Source organism: Narcine bancroftii, chromosome 7 (genome assembly GCF_036971445.1).
Source record: "Narcine bancroftii isolate sNarBan1 chromosome 7, sNarBan1.hap1, whole genome shotgun sequence".
Lineage (NCBI taxonomy): Eukaryota > Metazoa > Chordata > Chondrichthyes > Torpediniformes > Narcinidae > Narcine > Narcine bancroftii.
In genome coordinates this window covers 197,219,650-197,246,313 of record NC_091475.1, presented here as the reverse complement: position 1 = coordinate 197,246,313, position 26,664 = coordinate 197,219,650, and the positions used below count along the sequence as shown (strand labels likewise).

General features: G+C 40.9%; 1 protein-coding gene and 1 pseudogene across 4 annotated transcripts in view; one reads left to right on the top strand and one right to left on the bottom strand.

The window, feature by feature from the left end:
* The window catches only part of oca2 (oculocutaneous albinism II), a 484,102-nt gene that overhangs the window by 290,194 nt on the left and 167,244 nt on the right, over positions 1 to 26,664 (top strand). For all 4 annotated transcript variants that reach the window (XR_011342330.1, XM_069891904.1, XM_069891903.1 and 1 more), the window contains one exon: positions 23,036 to 23,168. Coding sequence is in view for 3 of the 4 variants with exons in the window: in XM_069891904.1 (XP_069748005.1) it covers positions 23,036 to 23,168 (133 nt within the window). In the remaining variant the exon portion in view is untranslated. The remainder of the gene's footprint in view (positions 1 to 23,035; positions 23,169 to 26,664) is intronic.
* LOC138739738 (T-complex protein 1 subunit zeta pseudogene) lies at positions 1,429 to 2,052 on the bottom strand (annotated as a pseudogene).

The following is a 26,664-nucleotide window of genomic DNA, read 5'->3' as shown; positions in this document are numbered from 1 at the left end:
GACACCAGTATCTGGTCAGTGTGGTGAGAGCTTTGGGCTTTAGCACCGTGTCCAGAATGTCCTTGTTTAGCTATGTTTCTGTGAAGCACATCATGCAGGACTCTCTCCTGTCTGTATGATGTCGTAATCTGGCTTGGAGTTCATTTAGTCTTCCAAGGATTGTACATTGGCCAGGAGAAGGGTAGGGACCAAATGCCACAGGACCTAATGTCTTAGCTTAACCAGTACTCCCCCTACTCTGCGTCCATGTGTTTGGGTCTTCTTTAAATGGCCCATGGGTCGGCTGCTGGTAACTCCAAAGGTGTTTACATGGCCCTTGAGTTGGCTCTTTAAATCTCCCAAGGTGTTTAAAAGGGTTAGGCATTGGCCGCTTGTGCCTCCCACAGAGTTTAAATGGCCCGATCACTGGTTGTTTGAAACTCCCACGGTATTTAACTTGCCTTTTCCACGGTAGTCTGAAGCTGCCCTGTTCTGATGGAGTCTGCTCTTTCTGCCAATTGCACGGTCTGCTTGTGATATAAGGACATTAGCATTGACAACTAGCTTCTTCTCCGTTTATAGATTTGAGTCTTAATAATTCTGAATGGAAATATTGGATTATTCCCATCAGAGCTGCCCGCAAAGAGCCTTTGCCTCTGTAAGGTGCCATCTTAAATTTTGGCATTTTCTATATATCTTGTGAAAATCGACCCTAGTCTCCCTGAGCTCTGACTCAGATTTTACCCCTGGGCGGGCTCTCCACAGTCGGGAGCTTCCAACTCCTCTGTTGAAGCAGCTACTTACCATGGTACTGTTATGCTCGTTCTTTCAAGAAGAACGACTTTATGTGGGTTTAACACTAAATTGATTTAATTTTTCCTTGAGCTGCTTCCACACCTCCAACGACTTCTAACTGTTTTCAACTGACAATAACTGACAATCTGACAATGCTCATTCCTCCTCTCATATACATTACTTCTGGTTTCAGCCCATCTATACACATTGAATGCTGGAAAATGTAGTTCTTATTTATACAATACACATCTTTCCCCTTAAAAAAAAATATGTCTACATAACAAGCATATTTACAGAGTATATACAAGATACAGTAGTCTAGACAGCTATTGCCCATCTGCAACAGTTTTGCAACAATCACAAAATACATTTTCATTTAACAGTTAAATCCTTTCTTAAAGTGGTACCGGTTTTTGTTTTGAGGTTCGACCGGGACGAATTTCACACCAGCAAAATGTCAGCCAATTACACAAACACTGAACAATATAAATGTTGCAGCAGAACTTGTCCTTTTTTCAAATCTGGTTCCTGTGCCTGAGGTTAATGTTCTTGCTTAGAAGATGCTGAAGTTGTTTTCTGTTCTGTTCACTGGATAGTTCAAGTTTACTCCAGTCTGATTTTAGAATATTCTGATTGAAATTTTACAAGTGTGTCTTAAGGGTCATATCTTAAGTTTTGTGCATCTGCAAATACTTGAACTCCCAACCGTGCTCTTCACTTTACATTGCCCTTGTGTTTGATCAAAACATCTGCCACATATCCACCCTCAATTGCATTCTTCACAGCACGCAGACCATCATGCTCTGCATCTTTGGTGTTAAAGTGTGTTTATTTGGACCCTTGAGAAGCAGCGTCACTGACCGAGGATTGTCGCATTGCTCAATAAAAGAGAACTTTTCTTCTCCCAGAGTATGCTCATATACAAGTCCAGCATGGCCCAAGCATTCTGGGGTGAAATCCTCCACAGAATTCATAGCAAACACATTTTTCTCCTCTCAAGGTCACAATACCTTCTTTTGCAAATGCATCTAATAACAATGGCCCGAAACTCTTTTGGTTAATTACTAGAAATCCTTTTTTAAAAAATCTCCACATATGTTTCTTTTCGGTGCTATATTTTTTCTTAAGCACTTTTATGGAAGAATCCAGATTTTACTTCAGTCTTTTGATACTCCAGTGAAAGCAGCAGATGAGAATGTAAGCATCTTCCTCCCTTTTCTTCATGTCCAGGTGCCGAGTACCATAATCCAATACTATTCCCTTCACAAGATGTCTCATTCTGTTTTTAATTTGTGTTTCATCTCCATAATTTCAACCATGAAGAGATCCATTTACTCCTTTGTTTTTTTTTACTGTTAGAACAGCATCGACCACAGCCTTTGCCAAGGCAGCTGCCAATTTGTGGTGGACCTTTGTGCGTGACGATGGCCTGGTAACATTGATAAAAGTCTCTCTACCCATTTCTTTGATATTTTCATCAGGATTTCCAAGGCCTTCTCCTGATGTTCTTGTAAATGATAAGCCATCTTTTCCTTCAAATAACTGATTTCATCCTCAACATGGGAAATGGTGTCCTGGGCATTAGTGACCTCCATATTACACCAGTCTTCCATATCTAGCATCTGGCGCTCAAAGGATTCATTCATTTATTCTCTTCCGTGCATCGGTTTCACAGGTCTGTGTCTGGACTTACCTATTTTCTTGTTTTGCCATCGAAGAACATCATAGTTATAAAAAGCAGAATCAGTTATATCGGCCAGCTCTTCACATAATCCTTCAATCCTATAAAACTGATCGGAAGATGGATTCCGGCTAAGGCTCTTCACAGTCCCTGCAGAATCTTCTGTCTCACTTTCTATACCTGAAGATGGATCTACGTTTGAACCAGAGGTTTGAACACCTGCGTCAATTCAATTAAGTGACTCTCTTGAAGTAGTTTGTACAAGTGATTCTTTCAAAGAAGCTCGAAATAAAGATTCCAACTCAGTCTTCTGGCCTGCGGCAGTCTGTAGTGAATCCGTGAAGAATTCCTCCATTTCCTGGTCCATTATGTCTACCTTTTCTTGATATCCCCTGCTTTTTAGCACCTTCTAAAGTGAATCTTCTTCCCTCATTTGTAGCAGGACTTTCCATAGGTAGAACACATCTTTGGAATATGCCTACCTCCACGTCTGCTGCATTTGCTGTTTGAGCTTACCACTTTGCTTCATTGTTGCTCTGGGAAACTCCTGATGCTCTGCCTATGTGCCTTCATTGCATGCATTGCTGTGTCTATCCTGTGCAGCTATTTAGCTTGTGCTCATGTGGACTCTGCTGCCCTATACATATTCACAGCCTTTTCCAGTGTCAAATCTTTTTCATGAAACTGTCTTGCTCTAAGTCCATTATCTGGGATTCTGCAAACTATTCTGTCTTTAATGAGTGATTTTTTTTCAAATTCACAAGGCCTGCTCAGTGTGTGGAGCTCGGCCAAGTATTGGTTGAAGTTCATACCTTGTTTCTGGTCACAGGAGAAAACTTGAATCTCTCAAACGTGATATTTTTATTTGGAACAAAATACTCCTCAAATCATGTCAATGGAGTGTCCAATGTGAAAGGTGTCTCATCAATTTGAAAATTATTATAGATGTCCAGGCACCTTCACCCATCATGTGCAAAAATATAAATGCTTTCCGTTTTCCATCAGTCTCTCATGCTCCACCAGCCTCTAAATGTATGCTGAATCGCTGTTTGAAGCATTTTCAATTATCAGGTAGATGGCTGGTAAAGTTCATTGGTGTGGGAGGACTTAACTTAGCCATGCTTATGAACTATTGTCTTCTCTTACTCACTCAGACACCTCTGACACCATGTTATGCTTCTTTCAAGAAAAATGATGTTACGTGGGTTTAATACTTAACCAACTTTATTTTCCTTGAGCTGTTTTCACCACCTTCAACAACTTCCAGCTGTCTTCAACCGACAATAACTGATCATCTGACAATGCTGCATTGAATGCTGGGAAATGTAGTTCTTATGTACATGCCTTATAGCACAGCTACCGAGCTCCCTCACCACTTCCCACACTAACCTCAGCCTCAGCAAGGCTGACACCTTGGATTCCTCCACTGCTGGATCCCACAGGCTCATCCCCACCACCATTCCTTACCCCTATCCCCTCAGACCTCTCACTACTCAACACCCATCTCCTCCTTTGATTTCCCCTTTCTTCCCACCACCTCTCTATTTCTACCCATGGATCCTGCCTAACCCGCTGAGCTCCTCTAGCTTCTTGTTGTTGAGTGGCACGAGTTGGCATTGTGGTTAACGCAACACATTTACAGCGGCAGCGATCGGGTCTGGGGTTTGAATCCCGCACTTTCTGTAAGGAGTTTGTATCTTCTCCCTGTGTCTGTGTGGGTTTTCCCTGGATGCTCCAGTTTCCTTCCACCCTTCAAAAATGTATCTGGTGGTGTAGGTCAATCGGGTATAATTGGGCGGCATGGGCTCGAGAGCCAAAATGGCCTGTTACCGTGCTGAAGGTCTAAATTTCAATTTAATTTCATTCAAGATTCCTGCTTCTGCAGTTTTTGTGTTTCTCATTTATTACTTAATTATCTCTATCTTTACATTATTATCTTTCTGTTCTTGTGTGGTTTATTTTCCTGGGAAGCTGCAGCAAGTGAGGCCGCCATTTCATTTGCCCATTTTATATAACAACAAAGTTAATCTTGGAAAAAAAAAGCTACATTCAAGTTAATTCCATCAAGTCAAGTAAAAATTTGTTAAATATAAATATTGAGTTTTACTGAGCTGAATTCTATTTAAAGAATACTGGTGTATAGGTTGCATCATTGTACTTGTTGCCTCCACACCTTCTTCCCCTGTATCAAGCACCTTAAAAATTCCCATTGAAAAAAACACTTTATTGCCAGTTCTTGCAGTAATTCTTTGCCATTTCTCTTCACCCCTCTTCTGACCTTTTTTTACATGTAGGCTTGTTGGCAGAGTTTACTGGTTAGCGCCAAGAAGCAAGATCTTTTTGCTAACCAAATGTTACTCTCTTTTACAGTAGCTGAAACTCTGATATCCGTATGGCTAGAGCACATCAAACGTGACCAGGAGCAGCTCAGGGGCACAGCTAGCTGAGCCACTGCCTCAACGTTCTCGGGATCCAGATTGAATCCTGACTTCTGGTGCTGTCTGGGTAGAGTCCACATTTTCTCCCTATGACCATATAGGTTTCCAGGCACTCTGGTATCTTACCACATCTCAAAGATGCGTGGGTGGGTAGCTTAACTGAAAGCTGTAAATTGCTTTTCGTGTGTAGATGAATGAGTCATAGAGCCACACGGTTCAGAAACAGGCCCTTCGGCCTGCCTTGTCTATGCAGACCAGGGGTAGTGGTGGAAGCTAGTCCCTCTTGCCTGTATTTGACGCTTATCCCTCTCAACTCTTCCTGTCCATGTACCTGTCTTTTAAATGCTCTAATTGTACCCACCTCCTCCACTTCCTCTGGCAGGACATTACATAAACCCACCACCTTCTACATGAGAAAGTTGCGCCTTAGGTTCCTTTTCATTCTCTTCAGTTAGAACATAGAACATTACAGCACAGTACACGCCCTTTGGCCCTCGATGTTGAGCTGACACATATTTGCTTTACCAAAACAAAAACTCAACCCTCCCTACCTCATAACCCTCTATTTTTCTTTCATGATGTGCCAGTCAAATGCTTAGTGTTCCAGCCTCCACCACCACCCTTGGCAAAGCATTCCAGCCATCCACAACTCTCTGTGTAAAAAAAACCTACCCCTGATGTCTCCCCTAAACTTACCTCCTTTCACTTTCTACAGAAGTCCTCTGGTGTTTGTTTCTCCCGCCTCTGAGGGAAAAGGTGCTGAATGCCTACATAAATGCCTCTGATAATCAAGTCCATCAAGTCAACTCTCATCCTTTTTTGTTCTGAAGAGAAAAGCCATAACTCTTCTTACCTTGCCTCATAAGACATATCTCCCCATCCCAGGCAACATCCTGGTAAATCTCCTCTGCACCTTCTCCATAGCTACCTCATATTTACTGTAAAGAGGTGACCAGAATTGAACACAATATTCTAAGTATGGTCTCACCATGGATTTCTAGAGATGCAGCGTCACCTCATGACCCCTGAATTCAATCCGCCAACGAATGAAGCCTAACATCCCATAGGCCTTCTTAACTGTCCTATCAACCTGTGTGGAGACCTTTAAAGATCGATGAATTCGGACCCCTAATGTCATCCTAGACTCTCCTACACTTGGGGGAACAAAAAGAGAATGAACATTATTTTGTATATAACTCTATGTGACCACTCAATCTCCTAGATTCCTGAGAAAGATATCCAAGCCAATGCAACCTCCCCTTATAACTCAAGATCTCCACGCCTAGTAACAGCAGGGACACACTACTGCACCTTTACATTGTGTGTCACCTGCTTTATAACTATTAGGGTAGTACTATTAAAATTAATATTGTTGTTTCAAATACCATCTTAATAAGCCCTGTTTTACCTGGCAGAACAGTAGAAGTTTAAGGCATCTTCTGTTCTTTAGATGAGCACTGAGAGCCACAGGGGCAGCAGAATAATTTATTTTACATTGTCAAGTTTCTCTTTTTCCTGATAAGGAAGATCTTGGATTGACAATAACACTTCTGTGCAGTGAGGAACACCAAGAATCACAAGTCCTTGGGGGTGTGGTGCGCTGTTAGACAGAATCAGACACACACAAGGTAAAGATTGTACAACAGGCTTTAAACTACAAAGACTTCCACAGAGCCAGGCTGGCTGTGGCTGCAGCAACTCTGTGTGAGCCCTCAGGAGGCCGGCACAGGCTTATATCCCGGAGGATGATTGACACCCGACTGGGTGGGTCTTGATCCATTCAGGCTGACTGATGGGCAGCTGGCCAGGTGTTGTCCTGTCCCCTTGCATTCCTGCAGGTACAGAGGTTGCCCCCTGCAGTAGGCCGGTGGTGTACCACCACAGGGGGAGAATCTCTTGCTCAGTGATGCTTCACTGTATGTGAGTGAATTGTAGCTAGACTGACTGAGGAAGAGGTGCACTGATAGAGGTGCCATCTTCTGGATAAGAAGAGAGGCAGACTTTTGTTATCTTCTCAGGTGGGGATACAAGATCCCATTCCAAATTTGATGAAGAGGGGAGAGGGGGAGGGGTGTTATTCCTTGTATCTTCTTGCTCCTACCTTCAGACAAAAAGTTCAGAAATGTGAAGACCAGCACCTTTGGATTCAAGAAAGTTGTTTTTTTCCCCAACAGCTATGAACCTCCTGTACAACCCTGATAACAAACTGCTCTGGAAGCATCAAAAAATCTGTTTTTGCTATTGAAACAGGTGGCACATTTGGCTCAGTTGGCAACACGTTTACAGCTCCAGCAAGATTCGACCGGGGTTCGAATCTTGAGCTGTCTCTAAGGAGTTTGTACGTTATCTCTTGTCTGTGTAGGTTTTCCCCAGGAGGGGCTCTGGTTTCCTCCCACCACTTGAAACGTACCAGGGGTGTAAGTTAATTGGGTGTAAATTGGGCAGCATGGACTTATGGGCCAAAATGGCCTGTTTCCATGCTGTGTGTCTACATTTTAAAAGTTTTAAAAAGAAACATCACTGTTTTTTGTATTAACTACAACAGTTAATATTTATATATCTATCCTTTGCATTCATTATGTATTTTCTTGTCCCATGGAATATTGTGGTAATTTAACTGATTTTAGCCTATGTACCTTAGGTACCTGTGCAGCTACAGCAAGAAAGGTGGGGTGGTGCACTCCATCCATCACATGGTTATGGTTTCTCTGTTGTGTGGACTGGAGATACTCAACACCACCCCAAATATTTCTACTCCACTTTGAGTGGCTCGGCCCAGCTGTCAAAGAAAGGCAATGATGCATTTTTTAAGAATGCATCTAATTCATCTTGTCAATTTGTATCTCCGTCCACCTGGCAATCTTTTCCAATAAGAGAACTTGAAATTGTGTGCTTCTTTTCAGAGACTGAGGTTAAGCATGTGAAATACATGGTTTGCTATGTAAATGGACCTGGGTGTCTTTGGATATGAGGTTATCTATCTATCTATGCCTTGAAAAGGCAGAAACATACTTAGGGACCCTGGGCACACTCTCTTTTCCTTCCTTCTATCAGGGAGAGGATGTAAGGGTGTGAACATAGGCTAAAAGGCATTTATTTTCATTTATTTTCATGTAGCCATCAGATTCCTGAATGATCCCCACAAGAGTGTTATCAATGTGTCTGTGCTTGGTGCTAATTGATCTTTCTTTTCATTGCAACCTATACTCTTGTAAATTATGTTCCTTACATGACTGTATGAATGTCAGAGATAACCTGTTAGTGTGCCCACTGAAGAATCCTTCTCACTGTACTAGGTATTTTGTGACAAATAAACTAAACGATGTACCAAGATACAGTGGAAATCTTCATTTGTAAGCTATCCAGGCAAGTCAACCTATACTTAAGTATAATATATAATTGAAAATTAATATACAATTGCAGCAGAAATTTAAGATGCATTGCAAAAGATGTGAAAAACTTACTTCATTAATAGTGACCCTTGGTGAGATGATATTTGAGTATTGTGTAAAATTCTAGTCTACACAAATGAGCACACTTGCAAAGGAGACAGTGTAAGAGAGAGATTGGCTCGACTAGTTGATGGGATAATGCCATCATACTATGAGAACAGACACTTGGATGTCGGCCTCAATTTTCTAGAATTTAGAAGAATAAGAGGTGACCAAAGTTATCAGAGAGTTAAACAAGGTAGGTGTGTGGAAAATGTTTTCCCCCCTCCCTCCCTTAGGAATCTAGAACTTGGAGCCTTGGCCTGAAAATAAAGGGCATGCCAATACCAGAGGATTGGAGGGTAGCTCATGTTGTCCCGTTGTTTAGAAAAAGGTTCTGTGAGACAGGATATATACATCATGGGCTGATTAAGCATAGTCAGTATGGCTATGTCGTGTTTAGCAAATATTGTGGAGTTTTTTGAGGTTGTTACCAGGAAGGTAGATGAAGGAAAGGTTGTGAACGTCTACATGGTATAGTAAAGCCTTTGACAAAGTCCTACATGGGAGATAAGTTCAGAAGGTTATGACAATAGATATTGAAGGAGAAGTGGTAAACTGGATTTGAAATTGGCTGTGTGGGAGAAGGCAGAGGGTGGTAGTGGATGGTTGCTTCTTGGATTGGAGGCCTGTGACAAGTGGTGTGCCTCATGGATCCTTGTTGGGACCATTGTTTTTTTGTTGTGTACATCAATGATCTGGAAAGGAGTGCAGGCACATTGTTCCCTGAAGGTGGTGTTGCATGTGGACAGGATTATAAAGAAAGCTTTTGGTATCTTAGCCTTTATAAATCTTGAGTATAGGAGTTGGGATATTATGTTGTTGTTGAAGACATTGGTAAGGCCAAATTTTGAATATTGTGTGTAGTTCTGGGCATCTAACTACAGGAAGGAGTAGTTGAATGAGGGCAGAGAAGATTTGCTGAGTCTTCAGTGATTGAGTTACAGGAAAAGATTGGACAGGTTAGGACTTTATTTCTTGGAGTGAAGAAGAATGAGGGAAGATTTGATCGAGGTTTCCAAGATTATGAGAGGTATAGACAGAGTGGATACAGAGTCAAGGCTTTTTCCACCTAGATTTGGGAAGATAAATACCTGTTTTAAGTTTAAGGGGGAGAGGTTAGGGGGAAGTTTTTCACTCAGAGGGTGGTTGGAATGTGGAATGAGCTGCCATCTGATGTGTGAATGTGGGCTCGATCATGTAAATTGGACAGGTACATAGATGTGAGAGGACTGGAGGGGTATGGTATGGGACCAGGTCAGTGGGTCTATGGAGATGATTGATGGCACAGAATAGAGAGCTGAGTGGCCTCTTTTCGGGCTATAAACATTCTATGGTTCAATGGTTCTAAGTGAAATCAATAGAAATGTCTTTACATTTTGAACGATGAATCTCCGGAATTCACTCTCCTAGGGGTTATGGAAGTTCCCAACAATATTTCAATAGTTTTCTGATTATTAAAGGAACGAAGCAAAATGGTGATGAAACAGAAAGGGCAAAGTTCAGTCATGATCTCATTGAAAGGTAAATTGGGACTAACTCTGGCCTATTTCTGATATTCTTTTAGCATATTCTTTTAGGTTAACAAAAATCTCTGAAACTGCTCCTGGAGTAAAACACAAAAACCTACAGACACCATGTTTGAAGTAAAAACAGAATGCTGGAAAAACTCAGCAGATCAAACAGCATATTTTATATAGCAAAGATAAAGATACTGTGATGGAATTATGATTAATCTTTAGTTGTAAAATATACATTACATAGTAAAGTTAGTTTTTGTCAGTTTAGACCAGGGTCACATATAATTCTTTGAGATGGCTGATGGCAAGTCATTTGTGAAGATGAAAATTTTGTTCAATGTATTATTCTGCTGGGAGTTTGTTTGCTTGAAAAGACTGCTAATTCAGAACTGCAAACAGCCATAAACGTTTTGCCATTGTTCTCCATTGAGAACTCAAAACAATAGGTGTTTGCTGGAGAAACAGTTGTGTTCGCAACGAAGCCATCTGCTGGGTATGCTCACAGATAGGCCGGAGTCAGCTGGCTCATAATTCACACTTTTGAAAAAGGCCTTATGAACTTCAAAGATGGAAATGATGTCATGTGATGAAACATTTAGGAGAAACATATTACTAAATGAGAGGCATTTTTTTGAGACTCCTGGCAATCCAGTGGGTAATACAGAAGTGAAGCAGTGGGTTGACATCCTGTAAGAGAGAAATAGGATTGAAATTTAGTAACAAAAGGCTACTTATGTTCTCCTTATGAAAAATTGGAACATTGGAAAAGTTGTTTTGAAGAATTTAGCCACTTCACCATTTCTTTGAAAAGACGTCCAAATCCGCGGTGCTAATTTTTGTATGGCCACTTCATATTGCCCTTGTCTGGGTTTCTGAAATCATCATAGAACAAAATAGTCACTTCGCTGTCTCTTTGGAAAAGAGAACAGTTTTATCTTGGGGTACACAGATTCCAAAATATCCATATGAGAGAGAGAAAAAAAATCATTCGTATGAAGAAACATTGCTCTGAAAACAATTCTACAAAAGATATTTGTAAGTTTTAAAGAGGTCTGACGACTTGATGTTCCAAAAATGTGCACGCAGTTGCAGCTCCTTATGAACCAAGTTAGGGAACTGGAGCTGGATTTGGATGAAGTTGTGGACAGGAGTTTCAGGGAGGCAGTCACTCCTAAAATTCAGGAGGCAAATATCTGGGTGAGAAAGAGCCAGGAAAGGGAATAGGAAAATGCAGACAGTAGAGAGTATCCCTGTGACCGTTCCCATCCACAACAGGTATACCATTTTGGATACTGTTGGTCGGGATGACCTATCAGCACAAGACAAGATGGTCACATCTCCGGCACAGAGGCTGGCCCCCCCAGCTCAGAAGGAAGGAGGAGAAGAGAGTGATGGTGAATGGCGACTCGTGAGTTGGACAAGTGGATAGGAGGTTCAGGAATGAGATCGAGGCTCCTGGATGGTATGTCACCTCCCGGTGCCAGGCTCAGGGATGTCTGATCGAGTTCATAGTATTTTGGAGGAGGAGGGTGAGCAGCCAGATGTCACGACCATGTGAAGTCCAATGACAGGAATATGAGAAGGGATGATGTCCTGAAGAGGGAATATAGGGAATTAAGACAGAAGTTAAAAAGCAGGACCTCAAGGGTGGTAATCTCAGGATTGCTACCTGTGTCATGCGCCAGAGAAGGTAGAAACAGGAATTTATGGCAGATGAATGCATGACTGAAGAGTTGATGCAAGGGGCAGGGGCTCAGATTTGTGGATCATTGGGATCTCTTCTGGGGAAGGTCACACCTTTACAAAAAGGACAGACTACACCAGAACTAGAGGGGGACAAATATCCTAGCAGGCAGGTTTGCTAGAGCTGTTGGGGAGGGTTTAACCTAGTTTGGTGTGGGGGGGGAGGGGTAAAAAATAAGAATGAGGAGTGCAGATATTAGAGTAGAAGGGATCCATGGTGTTAGGGTTGAGAAAGAGGGAAATAGAAAAAAGACAAAACTATTGTGCAGCTAAGATGACAAAAATGACAGGCAAGTGAAAAGGCAGGATAATTTGCAGTACAATAGAAATACAGCAACATTTTGTTACAGATACTGGTCTGAGGCAACTGTACTTAAATGCACAGAGCATTAGGAAAAAAGATGACCTGTTGTACAGCTACAGATTAAAAGATATGACATTGTGGCCATCACTGAGACATTGCTTAACAATGGATGTGTTTGGGAGCTGAATGTCCAAGGGTACTCAGTGCAAAGGCAAAATAGGCAGGTGGGTAGAGGGGGTGACGTGGTTCTGATGGTAAGCAAAGATATTAAATCACTAGAAAGAAGAGACGTAGGGTCAGAAGTGGTTAAGTTAAGAAATGGCAAGTGTAAAAGGAAGTTATATACAGCCCCCCAAACAGGAGCCGGGAGATGGACTATGAGTTACACTGGAAATAGAAAAATCATGTCAGAAGGAAAATGTCAAAATAATTATGGGGGATTTTAACATGAAAAGGGATTGGGAAAGTCAGGAAGGTAATGGATCTCAGGAGAGAGAGTTTGTAGAATGCCTATGGGATGGCTTTTTGGAATAGCTTGTCAATAAGCCCAACAGAGGATCAACAGTTTTGGATGGGTGATCTGTAATGAACCTGAGGTGATTGGAGAATTAAAGGTAATGGAACCCTAAGAAAGTAGTGCTCATAACATGATTGAGTTCAGTTTCAATGTTGAAAAGGGAAAGCTGATATCAGGTATGTCAATACCTCAGTAGAACAAAGGAAATTGCAGTGAGAGAGGAACTGGCCCAAGTTGACTGGAAAAGTAAGCTAGGTGGAGGGACAGCAGAGCAGAATTGGATGATATTTCTGCAAGAAATAAAGAAAGTGCAGGATAGATATATTCCAAGGAAAAAAAGAAAATTATGAATGGAAAAATGGCACAAATGTGGCTAATGAGGGAGGTTACGGCTAAAATAAAAGCAAAAAGGGAGGGCAGACAGGGAAGCAAAAATCAACAGATAAACAGAGGACTGGGAAACTTTTAAAAACTTACATTAAGAGACAAAGGAAGTTATGAGGAAAGAAAAGATGAATTATGAAAGGAAGTTGGCAAATAACATGCAAAAGAAAGTATTCTTTTTTGAATATACGAAGAGTAAAAGAGAGACACTGATAGATATAGGACTAATTGAAAATTATACTAGAGAAATTATAATGGGTAACAAAGAGATGGCAGAGGAACTAAATGAATATTTTGCATCATTCTTCACTGAGGAAGACAATGGAAATATTCCTGATAGTCAGAGGTCTCAGGGAATAGAATTAAGTACAGTCCGGATTACTAGAGAGATGAGGCTTAGTAAAATGAATGGACTGAAGATAGATAAGTCTCCGGGACCGGATGAGGTGCACCCACGGGTTCTGAAGGAGGTGGCTTTGGAGATTGTGGAGGCATTGGAAATTATTTTCCAGAAATCAATAGAACCTGGCATGGTTCGATAGGGTTGGAAGGTCGCAAATGTAGTTCCACCGTTTAAGAAAGGAGGGAGGCAGAAAAAGAAAATGATAGGCCTATTAGTCTGACGTCAGTAGTTGGAAAGTTATTGGAGTTGATCCTCAAAGACAAAGTTATAAAATCCCTTGAGGTTCATGACATGTTAGGTGTAAGGGAAGATCCTGTCTGACCAACCTATTGGAATATTTTGAGGAAATCTCAAGTAGGATGGACAAGGGAGAGGCTGTGGATATTGTGTATTTGGATTTTCAAAAAGCCTTTGATAAGGAGCCACATAAGAGGCTGATTAATAAGATGAGAGCCCATGGATTTACAGGAAAGATATTAGATTGGGTGGAGCATTGGCTGATAGGCAGAAAGCAAAGGGTGGGAATAAAGGAATCTTGTTCTGGTTGGTTGCTGGTTACTAGTCATGTTCCTCTGGGGTCGGTGTTGGGGGCCACTTCTTTTAACAATGTATATTGACGATTTAGATTATGGATTGAATGGTTTTGTGGCAAAGTTTTCAGATGACACCAAGATAGGTGGTGGAGTTGGAAGTGTTGAAGAAATTGAAAGGTTGCAAAGAGACTTGGACAGCTTGGAAGAGTGGACAAAGAAATGGCAGATGAGATATAATGTTGAGAAATGTACAGTTGTACATTTTGGAAGAGGAAATAAACAGGGAAGATTATTATTTGGATGGGGAGAAAACTCAACATTTTGAAATGCAAAGGGACTTGGGCATCCTCATACAGGATAATCTAACAGTTAACCACCAGGTTGGATCGGCAGTATATTGGCATTTATTTCAAGAGGAATAGCATATAAGAGTAAAAAGGTGTTGATGAGGCCCTATGGGGCACTAGTGAGACCTCATTTGGAGTACTGTGTGCAGTGTTGGGCCCCCTATTTTAGAAGGGATGTAATAATGTTGGAAAGAATACAGAGAAGATTTACCAGAATGTTCCTGGAATGCAAGGGGTCACATATGAGGAACGTTTAGTGGCTCTTGGACTGTATTCATTGGAGTACAGGAGAATGAGAGGGGATCTCATAGAAACATTTCAAATGCTGAAAGGATTGGACAGAGTAGATGTGAATAAAATGTTTCCCTTGGGGATGAGTCCAGGATAAAATGGCACACTTAGAATTAGAAGGTACCCATTTAAAGCTGAGATGAGGAGAAATTTCTTTAGCCAGAGGGTTGTGAATTTGGGGAATTCATTGCTTTATACAGCTGTGGAAGCCCGATCATTGGGGGGGGGGGGTGGTTTAAGGAGGACATTGATAGGTATCTAATTAGTCAGGGACGGGCATAGGTCTGTGAATGGAGAGGAAAGGGGGTGGAGAGCCAGAGGAATGGAAACAGGGAAGAGAGGGAGAAAGGGGAGTGGTCTGGTAGAAATCGGAGAAGTCAATGTTAATGGTGTCAGTTGGTGAGAACCCAGACAGAATATTAGTTGTTTCTCCTTCAATTTACGGGTGGCCTTGGTTTGGGAGTGGATGAGGTCATGAGTTCATTTGAAATAATACAGATGGTATCGGGATGAACATCAAACATGCTTTCACTTTGAATCCCATCAACGCTAGATTTCTGATGTCAATGAGCTGGCGGAGGAGTGAAATAGGGTCATAGCGTGCATCGATTATAGAGAAAACAGCTGACTGAAAAAAATAGTGGATTTAAAGATTGAAGTAAACAGAATTTTCAAAAAAGACTGATTTTGCCAATAACATTGGAGTGATTTTCTTCACAAAAAATGAAGTGAGATGATTTGGAGCTAAAATCAATCCCAGACACTTACAGTTTATAGTCATCATGCTTGATTGACAGGATATTATTTCCACACTGGCTGGAGATGGCTTGTCACCACAGGCAAGATAAATTTAAAAATATTGCTGAATTGAGGTAAATGATCTCATTCTCATATTTAAATATCTGGTTGATCAGTGTGAACGTATTTGCAGCGTCTCTGTCAACTCCACACTGTACTGCTTATTGTTGAAAATCAAAATTGTGAAAGGTGAAGACAGATTAGAGATGGAGTTTCAGATTTTCTGCATTCTTCCATCCAGGCTGACCCCACTAGTTCTGCATTTTGCCATGTTTCAGGAAGGGACACGCTTTATTTTACACCATGTCTAGTATCAGTTTTCACAACTGAAGGTGATATTGCATGATGTGCAAAGGGATGAATTTCCACAGTTAGTAACATCTGTTAAAATTAACTACTCTGATCATTTGTTTCACACAATTAGAGTTATTATGAATATTTTACGAGGAGCTAAATGGCCTATTCTTGATAATATTTAAATCTGTTCATGGCCTCATCTACAATCCAGCCAAGGCTACCCACAAATTGGAGGAATAACACTTGATTTTCCGTATGGGTCCTCTCCAACCAGATGGCATTAACATCAACGTTTCTGGTTTCAGATAACCTGTTCTCCATTCTCCCTCTCTTCCCCTTCCCTTTGTCTTCCTTTCTCCAGCTCTCCACCCCCTTCCCTCTCCATTCACAGAGCCAACCCTCCTCCCCTTGTTTGCTGGTGTGCCCTCCTTCCCTTATCCAGCGATTACCTCTTGCCTTTGGGACCAGGCTCCTCCCCCCACCTCTCCCCCACGCACCATTATGTTTGGGCACTTACTGACATTTTTTCATACCTTAATGAAGAGCTCAAGCTCGAAATGTTGGTTATTGTTATGTAGTCAGGATAATGTGAAACTCACGTGAATAGGGTGGTGAAGAAGGCTTTTAGTATGCTGGCCTTTATCAATCATTGCATGGAATATAGGAGTTGGGAGGTGATGTTGAGATTGTATAAGACGTTGGTGCGGCCTAATTTGGAGTTCTGTGTGCAGTTCTGGTCGCCTAATTATAGGAAGGATATAAACAGAGTGGAGAGAGTGCAGAGAAGGTTTACCCAGAATGTTACCTGGGTTTAAGCATCTAGAGTATAGGGAGAGATTGGACAGATTAGGTCTTTATTCTTTGGAGCGTAGAAGGTTGAGAGGGGATTTGATAGAAGTATTTAAGATTATGAAAGGGATAGACAGAGTGGATGTGGATAGACTATTTCCGTTAAGAGGAGGAAAGATTAAAACAAGAGGACATGAGTTAAGAATTAAGGGGCAGAGGTTTAGAGGTAACATGAGGGGGAACTTCTTTACTCAGAGAGTGGTAGCCGTGTGGAATGATCTTCCGGGAGAAATAGTGGCGGCGGAGTCAATTGTATTATTTAAGAAAAGGTTGGACAGGTATATGGATGAGAAGAAGATGGAGGGTTATGGGCATTGTGCAGGGAGGTGGGACTAGAAAGGGGTGTTTGGTTCGGTGCGGACTAGAAGGGCCTAATGGCCTGTTTCCGTGCTGTAATTGTTATGTTATGTTATATGTTATATGTTATTTTATAACTGCGAAAGAATACACCCTTCTCACTGTAGTAACTGTAGTGCACCACTGTAGGGCGTATGTATATCTATATGAGTGTGTGAACAGCTTCCTGAGATGGTGGAGGACATCAGTAAGTAAACTCTCTTCTGTTATTTGAATCTTGCATTTTTAAATTATTTAAGAAGCCTCCCAAGTAATATAGAGATAAAACAGTTATGTATATTTATCTTTGCTATATAAAGTACACTGTTTGACCTTCTCTAGCATTATGTTTTTACTTCAACCACTATGTCTGCAGATTTTCATGTTTTACTTCTTGATAATATTTCTTATGTTCTTTTAGTTATTATAGTTCAATAAAATCTCTCAAACTGGTAATGGTTTCATCTGAAATTATTACTTCAGATGAAACCCATCATGATATTTTTAAAGAAATATTTTTCATAATTAATATTGATTTAGAATTATTGGGCCATGAACATCTTAATCAACACAATGGGTTCTCAACAAGGCAAATACATCAATAAAACAGATTACAATTAATGTAATGTTGCTTGTGTCCAAATTAAAGAGTAGAAAGTGTTTATTGCAAATTACCGGACCGGGTCAGAATAGAGGAGGTTGAAAGAGGAATCACACAATGTTTAAGGGACTGTTGCAACAAAGACTGATTTTACAGAATCATAGAAAATGGGAACAGGAGAAGGTTATTTAGCCCTTTGAACCTGCACCATCATGTGATTATGATCATGTGACTCCAGTATGCTATTCCTGCTTTCTTTCCCTATCCCTTCATCCCTTTAGCCATAAAGGCCACATTCAGTTTCCTTTTCCAATGAACTGGCCTCAACAGGCCTTCCGTGGTAGGAAGTTCCACAAGTTTACAACTCTCTTAGTGAAGAAGTGTCTCCTCTTCTCAGTCCTTAATAGGTTACTCCTTATCCTCAAACTGTCACCTCTAAAGACTGGAACATTCTTCATACATCTAACCTGTCAGAGTTTTGTATGTCTCACTGAAATCCCCTCTCATTCTTCAGAATTCCAAACCGTATAACTCTAGTCTATGCAGTCTTTATTGATATGTCAATCCTGCCATCCCAGATCTCTGTCTGGTGAACCTTCGCTGCACCCCCTCAAATAGCAAGTATATCCTTTCTCAGGTTAGGAGACCAGGAGACCAAACTGTCCATGATAATCAAGTTTTGATCCTACCAAAATGCTTTACAAATATTTTACAAACACCTTGAATTCTGTAACAATCCTCTCGCTGAATTTCAATGGTTAAATAATCCTGCTTAGATTTAGAGGTTGCTATAATTTTAAATTTTTAAAAAAATTTTCATACTATGAACCATACTGACCAAAATACACACAAACATTTCCCTCTTGAATATACACAGTGTCATTTTCTCCCCTTTTCCCCCTCCCTTCCCTCCCTCCTTCACCCCCCCTCCCCACCCACTCAACATTCAACCTATATGATACATTAAACAATGTCATCACACAATGAAAATAAACAAGAAATTTGTGTCTTCTACTTTGGATGGAGCACAAAAAAGATTTATTATGATCGCCTTAGCTGTAGCAAAAAAATGTATTATGTCAACCTGGAAATTAGAAGATAGCCTGAGAATACAGCAATGGTACATAGAAATGAATAAATGTATTCCATTGGAAAAAATAACATATAATTTAAGAAATAACATCACAGTATTCGAACAAATTTGGGAACCGTACATGGAACACAACAGAGAAGTCCTACCGCGGACCTCCACCCCCTAAAATGACAGAAGGAGAAGAAGACGAAATGAGGTTGCTATAGTTTGATGCTAATATCTGTTTACAGTTAAAAAATAAATACAATGGTGGATAAACTCAGCAGGTCAAACAGTTCACTTTATATTGCAAAGATAAAGATACATAACTAACGTTTCAGGCTTGAGCCCTTCATCATTTTACTCAGTTTTACTTCTATGTACTATTGTTCACGGAGATTCCTTTTTAACAGATTCTGTTTGCCGTAAAACAGCTGTACAGTTTGCTCGGCAAGTCCGGTCATAACCACCGCCTCCAACTGAACTGCTAATGTCAGTCATTAATCTAGTAGCTAGAACATGCCATGGGGATACCAAAATGGATACTGATTGGGCGGCATGGTTAGTATGACATGGGTCTGAATCAGATGTTGTCTGCAAGGAGTTTGTACATTTGAACTGTGACCTGTGTGGGTTTATCCCAGGTTCTCTGGTTTACTCCCACCCTCCAAAGCACAGGTTAATTGGTTGTAACTGGGCAGCACGGGTTTAAATGGCCGATATTGGCTTATGGTTGTAAATAAAATTTTAAAACATGTAATCCTATTACTGTACTATATTATCTCCAAAATAGATTGAGTAAGATAGCTTACAGTAAAACCAATCTAAAGGGTAGGTTTCAGCAAGTATATTTTGAATCAATAATCTTGCTTTGGAAAAGTTTGTGAAGCATTGGTGATTAGTTCTGAATAATTCTGGACTGTGATATATGATTGCAATAAAAATTAATGACTTACTTTTTTCATAAATCAAAAAGCATCTAATGGAGTTTGGATTTATTGAAAATCGCAAGCAAATTTTTTGATTTTTTTTTCAAGAACCAGACCAGATGGATTTCCATCTCTGTGGTATGCTGGGTGAGCAGACGTTAACCATTGCTCCTGTTTAATCCTCTGCTGGGTTACTGACATATCTCAATATCTGGTGGGGGGGGGGGTCACCAACAAGTTTAATTTACATAGCGTCTTCAATATAAAACAATGCTCCAAGTTACTAATAATTAATCTCACAATAATGCTGCCATGCTGCCCTTGCAATATAATAATTGATCTTTTCACTGTAACATGCTTAGCAGAGCCATTACCCCAGCGCTGTTATGGCACCAGTGACCCAGGTTTGAATCCAGCACTGTCTGTCAGTACGTTCTCCCCATGACTGCGTGGGATTTTCTCTGGGGGCTCCGGTTTCCTCCCACCCTTCAAAAAGCATACAAGGTCTGTAAGTAAATTGGTACATTTGGGCAGCACGACCTCATGGGGCGGAGGGGAAAGCCATCATGATACATGTCTAAATTGAACCAAACAGCACAGAAAATAGGCCATTCAGTCTGTGCCAACCACAACTCCGCTAGTCCCATTGACCTGCTCCCATTTCATAACCTTGCAGACCTCTCCCATCCATGTATCTATTCGATCTATTCTTGAAACTCAAGATCGAGTCCACATTCACCACAACAGAAGGCAGCTCATTCAACACTCCCACCATTTCCTGAGGGAAGAACTTTCTCCCTCAACTTTTCCCCTTTCAGCTTAAAACTATGGCCTCTCATATTTATCTCCCCCAATCTCAGTGGAAAAGGCCTACTCACATCCGCTCTGTTTATACTTCTCATAATCTTGGAAACCTCTATCAAATCTCTACCCATTCTTCTTCACTCCAAGGAATGAAGTCCTAACCTGTTTAATCTTTCCCTGTAGCGTTTAAATTACTGGATCAAGGGTGGCAGGGTTGGAGTCACGATTAGCACAACCCCTTGACAGCACCAGCGATCAGGACCCGGGTTTGAATCCTGCGCTGTCTGGAAGGAGTTTGTCTGTTCTCCCTGTGCCTACATGAGTTTTCCCCAGTTTTCCATCCCAGATGTGAGGGAAGACATATGACCTGTTGAGATCACTAGCAAGTCCACGTGTGCCTGCTATCAGGACATATGCAGAGATTTGTCAACATATCGGGCAACACCTTTGCCCTCAACCAGAAATGACAGAAAAACATAAATTTTATTGCCATAAGCTAAGATCAAGGGAGTCAGTTCCAGAATTTTTGGCTGCACTCACTACGTAAATTAATTAGTTCCTACAAAACTATTTCTGACAAAGGGCCACAATTTGTATCAGCAAAAATTAAAGAGTTCATGTGCAATAATAACATATGCCACATATTGTCTGTGCCATATCATCCAAGCACAAACGGCGATGCAGAATGTTTCATACAAACTTTCAGGAAAGGCACGATGATGAAACAAAATGCAGACTTGCCATGGACCCACAGAATTGCCGATTTCTTGTTGGGATGCCGAAATACACCACACTCAACCACCAAAAGGACACCAGCAGAACTGATGTTCGGGAGAAATTTGAGGACCAGACTTTCGGCAATACGCCCAAACATCAGCCTGTAATTGCAACAAACAACTTCCGCTAACAAAGACCCTAGGTCAGTAGAGGTGGGCGAACCAGCTTTGGTAAGAGACTACCGTTTCAACAGAGCCCCGTGGGTATGGGAAGTAGTCCTGAAAAAGCTCAGGACATATCCTTATCACATTCTGGTGGGAGATATGATATGGAAAAGGCACATCAACCAGTTAAGAGCAGTGGAAAGAGCTATGATACCGGAGGCTGAGGCAGTAGACCTACACACAGAAAGGCCAAACCTGCAACAGGACGAAGTGTCTCCACCATTCACCGATATTCAGAGAGAAATGCCCGGATCACCATCTGAAAAGATACCTTCAAGAGGGGCACACAAATACAGAGACCAGGCAAGCAGTCCTTTGGATTTTCACACTTCAACACCAGAAAGACTCTCAAGATCATCTTCACCACTGTACAGCCATATCCTACCCAATGAATTGGAACCAGACCAGTTCAAGCTAGAAACACCCTTAAAACAACAGGGAAGTCCAGCTGATCCCATCCCACTCCGCAGATCCTAAGGGGAAGTACGTCCACTGGAATGACGGAAAGACTATGGGCCATAACCAGTAGATTAAAAAAAGGGGGATTTGGCACTGTTCCGCATGTTTTTATTTCTCTTTTCGAAGGGATGCTCATAACGTAATATAACCAATACTCAGCATCCCACTACATTATGCATGTTTCCTTATTATTCTTTTGTTTTTTCTGGTGGGGAGGGGAAGAGTATTGAGTATGATGCCATCACATGTACGTGATGATGTGGAGACACTTTGATATATATGTATGCTTGTTAGAACACCATTTAAGAATGTAGTAAAGTATCAATGAATCAACAGCTTGCCGTGTCTTTCTTATTATGAAGCATGGTAAATGCAACACCCAAGGGCTCCGGTTTCCTCCCACCATTTGAAATGTACTGGGGGTGTAGGTTAATTTGGTGGAACAAACTTGTGGGCCGAAATGACCTGTTACCGTGCTGTATGTCTAAATTTAAAATATAAATTATTATACCCTGTAACCATGCTCTTGCACTTCCACTTTGTATGGCTGTATGAGTTGACCGGCTAGACTGGTTGCAGAAGAAATTTTCTCACTGTACTTTGTATAATGTAGTAATAACAACTGAGAAAAATGGAGTGTAGTTCAGTAGGGAAATTCTAGACAGTTGTTACTAGGTTGGCACAATACTCTGGGCCAAAGAGCCTGTACTGTGCTGTAGATTTCTATGTTTTAATAAACTTGAACTCGAAGATAAATGACTGGATCAAGGTGATAAACCTTTTAGTTGACAAGGCTTCCTGAATCTTGTTGGCTAGTCAAACTCCCTTCGGGAAAGAGGTACACCAGGCTGAGAACCAGCTTCTTCCCACAGATAATGAGACGACTGAATGACTAAATGAACTGCTCACACTAACCATCCGAGACTCTACTATTTTTTAAACAATTTTTATTTTTTTTTATATGTATATTTGTCCTACATATGTGTTCCTTGTCTGTGTGTGAGTTATGACTGGTTGTCTGTTCGTATGTTTTGCACCGAGGATTGGAAGATGCTGTTTTGTCAGGTTGGACATGTGCAATTGGATGATAAATAAACTTGAACTTGAACTAAAATCTGTCACTGCAAGTATGTGAAGAGTAAATTTAGTAAAATCTCCCATGTGCAAGCCATGGGCTGTGCCTTTTTAGGGGTTGTCTTTAGCAGCCAGAGTGAAAGGATATTGAGATAAGTTAGTAAAATGCAGCTGAGTTAGACTAGCCTCGATCTCACAGAATGGTGGAGTGGACTTGATGTGAAGCATGACCCTGTTCTTTTATTATCCATTTCTTAAGTTTATTTTTGGCTGCTACCAATATCTTCTCCTTTAGTTGAGTGGAATTAATTTTTTGATTTCATCTTGGTGGGGTTCTTTGGTCATTGTTCAACACTGCATAAAATTACTGTACTGTGCAAAATGCCAGATTTCTGGCATCTCTTGACTTTTCTACATTTTATCTTTATTCTGCCCCTCTCTCACCACAGGGCCTGCACTTTGCAGCTTTCACAGGACACATGTTTGTGGGAATTATCTTGGTCCTTTTGGTGTCCTTTCCCGTCTTGAGACTACTTTATTGGAACAAAAAGCTCTACAACAAGGAACCAAGTGAGATTATGGGTGAGTCACTTCATGACATTCTTCTTCTAGATTTCCTTTATGGGGCACCGACTTGCATTGAGGAAAAGGGGGAAGTACGTGAGCTGATAGCTTCTACCCAGAGTTTTGTCACCCATGAATTCAAACAATGATTGACTTATCTTGACTTTAATGCACCAACCTGCCAGGGCATCTGGAAGCTCTCACCCCTCACACTGCTTGATTGTATTGATTTGCGACTTTAACAGAGTTAGAGCATTAGAGGGTCTGCATTAGAGGGTCAATTGGGTTTCAGTTCATTAAATTTCCTTCAATTCTTTTCTTAACCTGGGCTAGATCCACAGTCTGGCTGGGAGCAGGACAGAACATTTCTGTGGCCCTCTGCCGTGACCAGGACCCATAACAAGCAGAGGCTGGGGTTTCTTGGGGCATTCAGTGGGGTGGGAATATTCAGGGTAAGGGGGAACCAAGACATCTAATAATAAAACAGTTATCATCTGCTCAGGCCTCTGGACTGGGTTGAAATGGTAAAGCCTGTGGGAGCCTTTCGTTTCTTGATGGCTTGATAATATCAGGAGATGATAAGAAGGCAATAAAGTGAGAGGAAGGTCATTGCACTCCTGCGTTTAACCGTGGCCTGCTCATTCACCAGGGAGGGGATGTTAAAATGACAGGCAATGTTACAGAAGAACCACTAATGGGCTCCTATGACCTCACCCTGAGAAGTATTAGGACTGCTGTTACCTGAGCCATAATGTGGGACAGCTTGAAGTTACTTTGCAATTGCTCTTCGTTCTCTCTCATTAATACCAATTGAATTGGTTGATTGATCCCTCGAATGCATCTCCTGCTCGGGCCAGTTACCCTGAGGATGTGGTGGATTTTGATATTTACACTTCTAAATAATAGGGCTTCCAAAGCATAAGTTATTATGGGACATTTTCTTTCCCTCATTGTGAAGTTTTGAAACATGAAAAGGAACATGAAAGAAAACCCTATCTTCTCTCAGTTGAAGCTTTGACACTCTGATATGGAATTATGGCACTGACGGCAAGCTAACTACTGCTGGTGAGAAGCATTTGGTCCATATGTCAGAAGGGGACTTTCAAGGAAGAAGCAAACAATGGGAACTAATTTATATGTGAAGAAAAATCTTAAAATACATGGCTGAGAATATGAAGGGAAATAAGTCTTGGGATAAATGAGGAGGAATCGTCATCTTTACTCCATTGGCTCATGGCACTGGTTGATATATAGAAGAAATAGAAAGTAGGAAATAAATAAGGAGATTTTCCGTTCTACTTTGTGATTTGAAAGTACAGTTAAAAAGATTAAAGGGAAAAGATCACATCTTCACACACACCAGAAGTGAATGTGAAACGAAAAGTTAGAATTACTGCCCTGTGTATATCTTTTTGCTGCAATGAAGGATAGCAAATTTTGACTCCTGCAAATTGCATTTTATTCGACTGATGACTCCTGAACTTTAGATTAATGAGACCAGCTGAAGTCTATTCTCACTTCACCCTTCCATCACGGATTGTAATAGCATAAATCTTGGCTGTCAAGGGATTTAATTGGGGACATGGTGCCACATTCTAATGACAGCCACAAATGAGAGAAAATGTACCAGGCTCACGGTCAACAACAGACAGCGGATTCATCCAGACTATTTAAAAGGTTAAAGGTTGCCTATGAGGCTGTAACAGCACTAAAAAATATATATAAGGAGAGATTTTTATGGAAAGCATTGCTTATCTATAATGAAAACGGAGCTATTTGTTTAATTAGAACATTGATTTTCATTACGTTTCTACAGTATTGTTCCCACTTTGTCGATCTAATCCATGATGAACTGAACAGGTCCATCATTCCAGCAGAACTTGCTGATACCTTTAATTTTTCTGTTCATTTTGTACAGCACCAGTTGGACAGTGAATGTTAAAGTTATCGAAACTTGTCTAAAGAAATGCTAGACTGCATTACTAATTTAGTAATATCCTGAACGGAAAAATAGAAAAGGGTGGCAAGGTTAGCGAAGCAGTTAGCGCAGTGCCATTACAGCGCCAGTGACTGTGTCTGGGGTTCGAATCCCAGGAGTGAGGAGTTTGTATGTTTTCCACATGTCTACTGGGTTTCCTCCCACCCTTCAAAATGTACTGGGGGTTGTAGGTCAATTGGGTGGCACAGGGTTGTGGGTCAAAAGGGCCTGTCATCATGCTGTGTGTCTAAATTTAAAAAAAATAGAAATGATGCATTAACCACTGACTCCAGTCATGTGATGGAGATAGGAAATAGAATTAAATATTTCAAGCAAGCAATGATATACTTGGACATGACTTGCTGCCTTGGAATTGTTGCCCCTACTCCCTGCCCCTTCAAACTTACCCTTGTCAGATGTAGAAGACTGATCTTGCTGGTGGTGGAAGCAGTCCTGATGGTGAGAGACCTTGTTAAGGGTCTTCCCCGAGAACAACCCATCAGGCTTTTACAGAAATTAATATTGATGCTTTGACTCCTGTTAAGTTGTGCAGCAGTTTTTTTTTAAAACTTTCCATCAAACTTAGAAACAGTTCATTAATAAATTGACAAAAATAATGTATTTTAATGTTGAAAATCATAATTTTTATTAAAACATATTGGCTTGGGTTTTCTTGACTCAGACTGTTGTATTCCATTAATCCACACACACTTATCTGCTCTTCCTTTTTCATCCACTTTGGCATTCATCTCAATTGCTCTACAAATGCTAAAATGCCCGACCTCTTTCTTAGTTGAGATTCACACCGGTTTTAATGTTATCAGACTCCTGAATGAACCTCATGTTTGTAAAATAATATCCCCATGCTCCATACTAACTGACCTCTCTCTGTAGCTCTGCACTTTGTAGTGTGCTTCATTTGTTGTATGAGCTGACTTGTTAGATAGCGTGTAAAATGATATTTTCACTGCACATGTAATAATAATTTTGAATATGAACTGGTTCAAGACCCTGCCCTTCCTCCATCATTTTGTTTGGGCGCCCACCTACATTTTGTCATACCTTGATGAAGGGCTCAAGCCCAAAACATTGGTTATGTATCTTTATCTTTGCTACATAAAATACACTATTTGACTTGCTGAGTTTCTCCAGCGTTGTGTTTTTACTTGAACTTGTGTTCAGACCAGTGGCAGAGTAAATGATCTAATACATCAGAACATCAAGTATTTTCTACCTGTGCATGTAATATGCAGGCATAGAGTCAGACACACGCTTGCCTGAATATTGAAGTCTGTAGTTCTCTATAGAACTACAGCTGATCCAGCCCATTAAACATTAACTAAAGTAAATAGTTTAAGGTTCTGAAATAGTTTACATTCCCAAATCTTCAAGCTTTGAATCTCCAACTGGAGGAGCGAGATCTCTACTGGTCTCACCTCTCATAAGATGTGTATGGTTATTTCTCATTATATCAGCATTTCAGGCCTGAGCTTTTCTTCAGAAGAAGGGCTCAGGCCTGAAATGTCAGTAGCATAT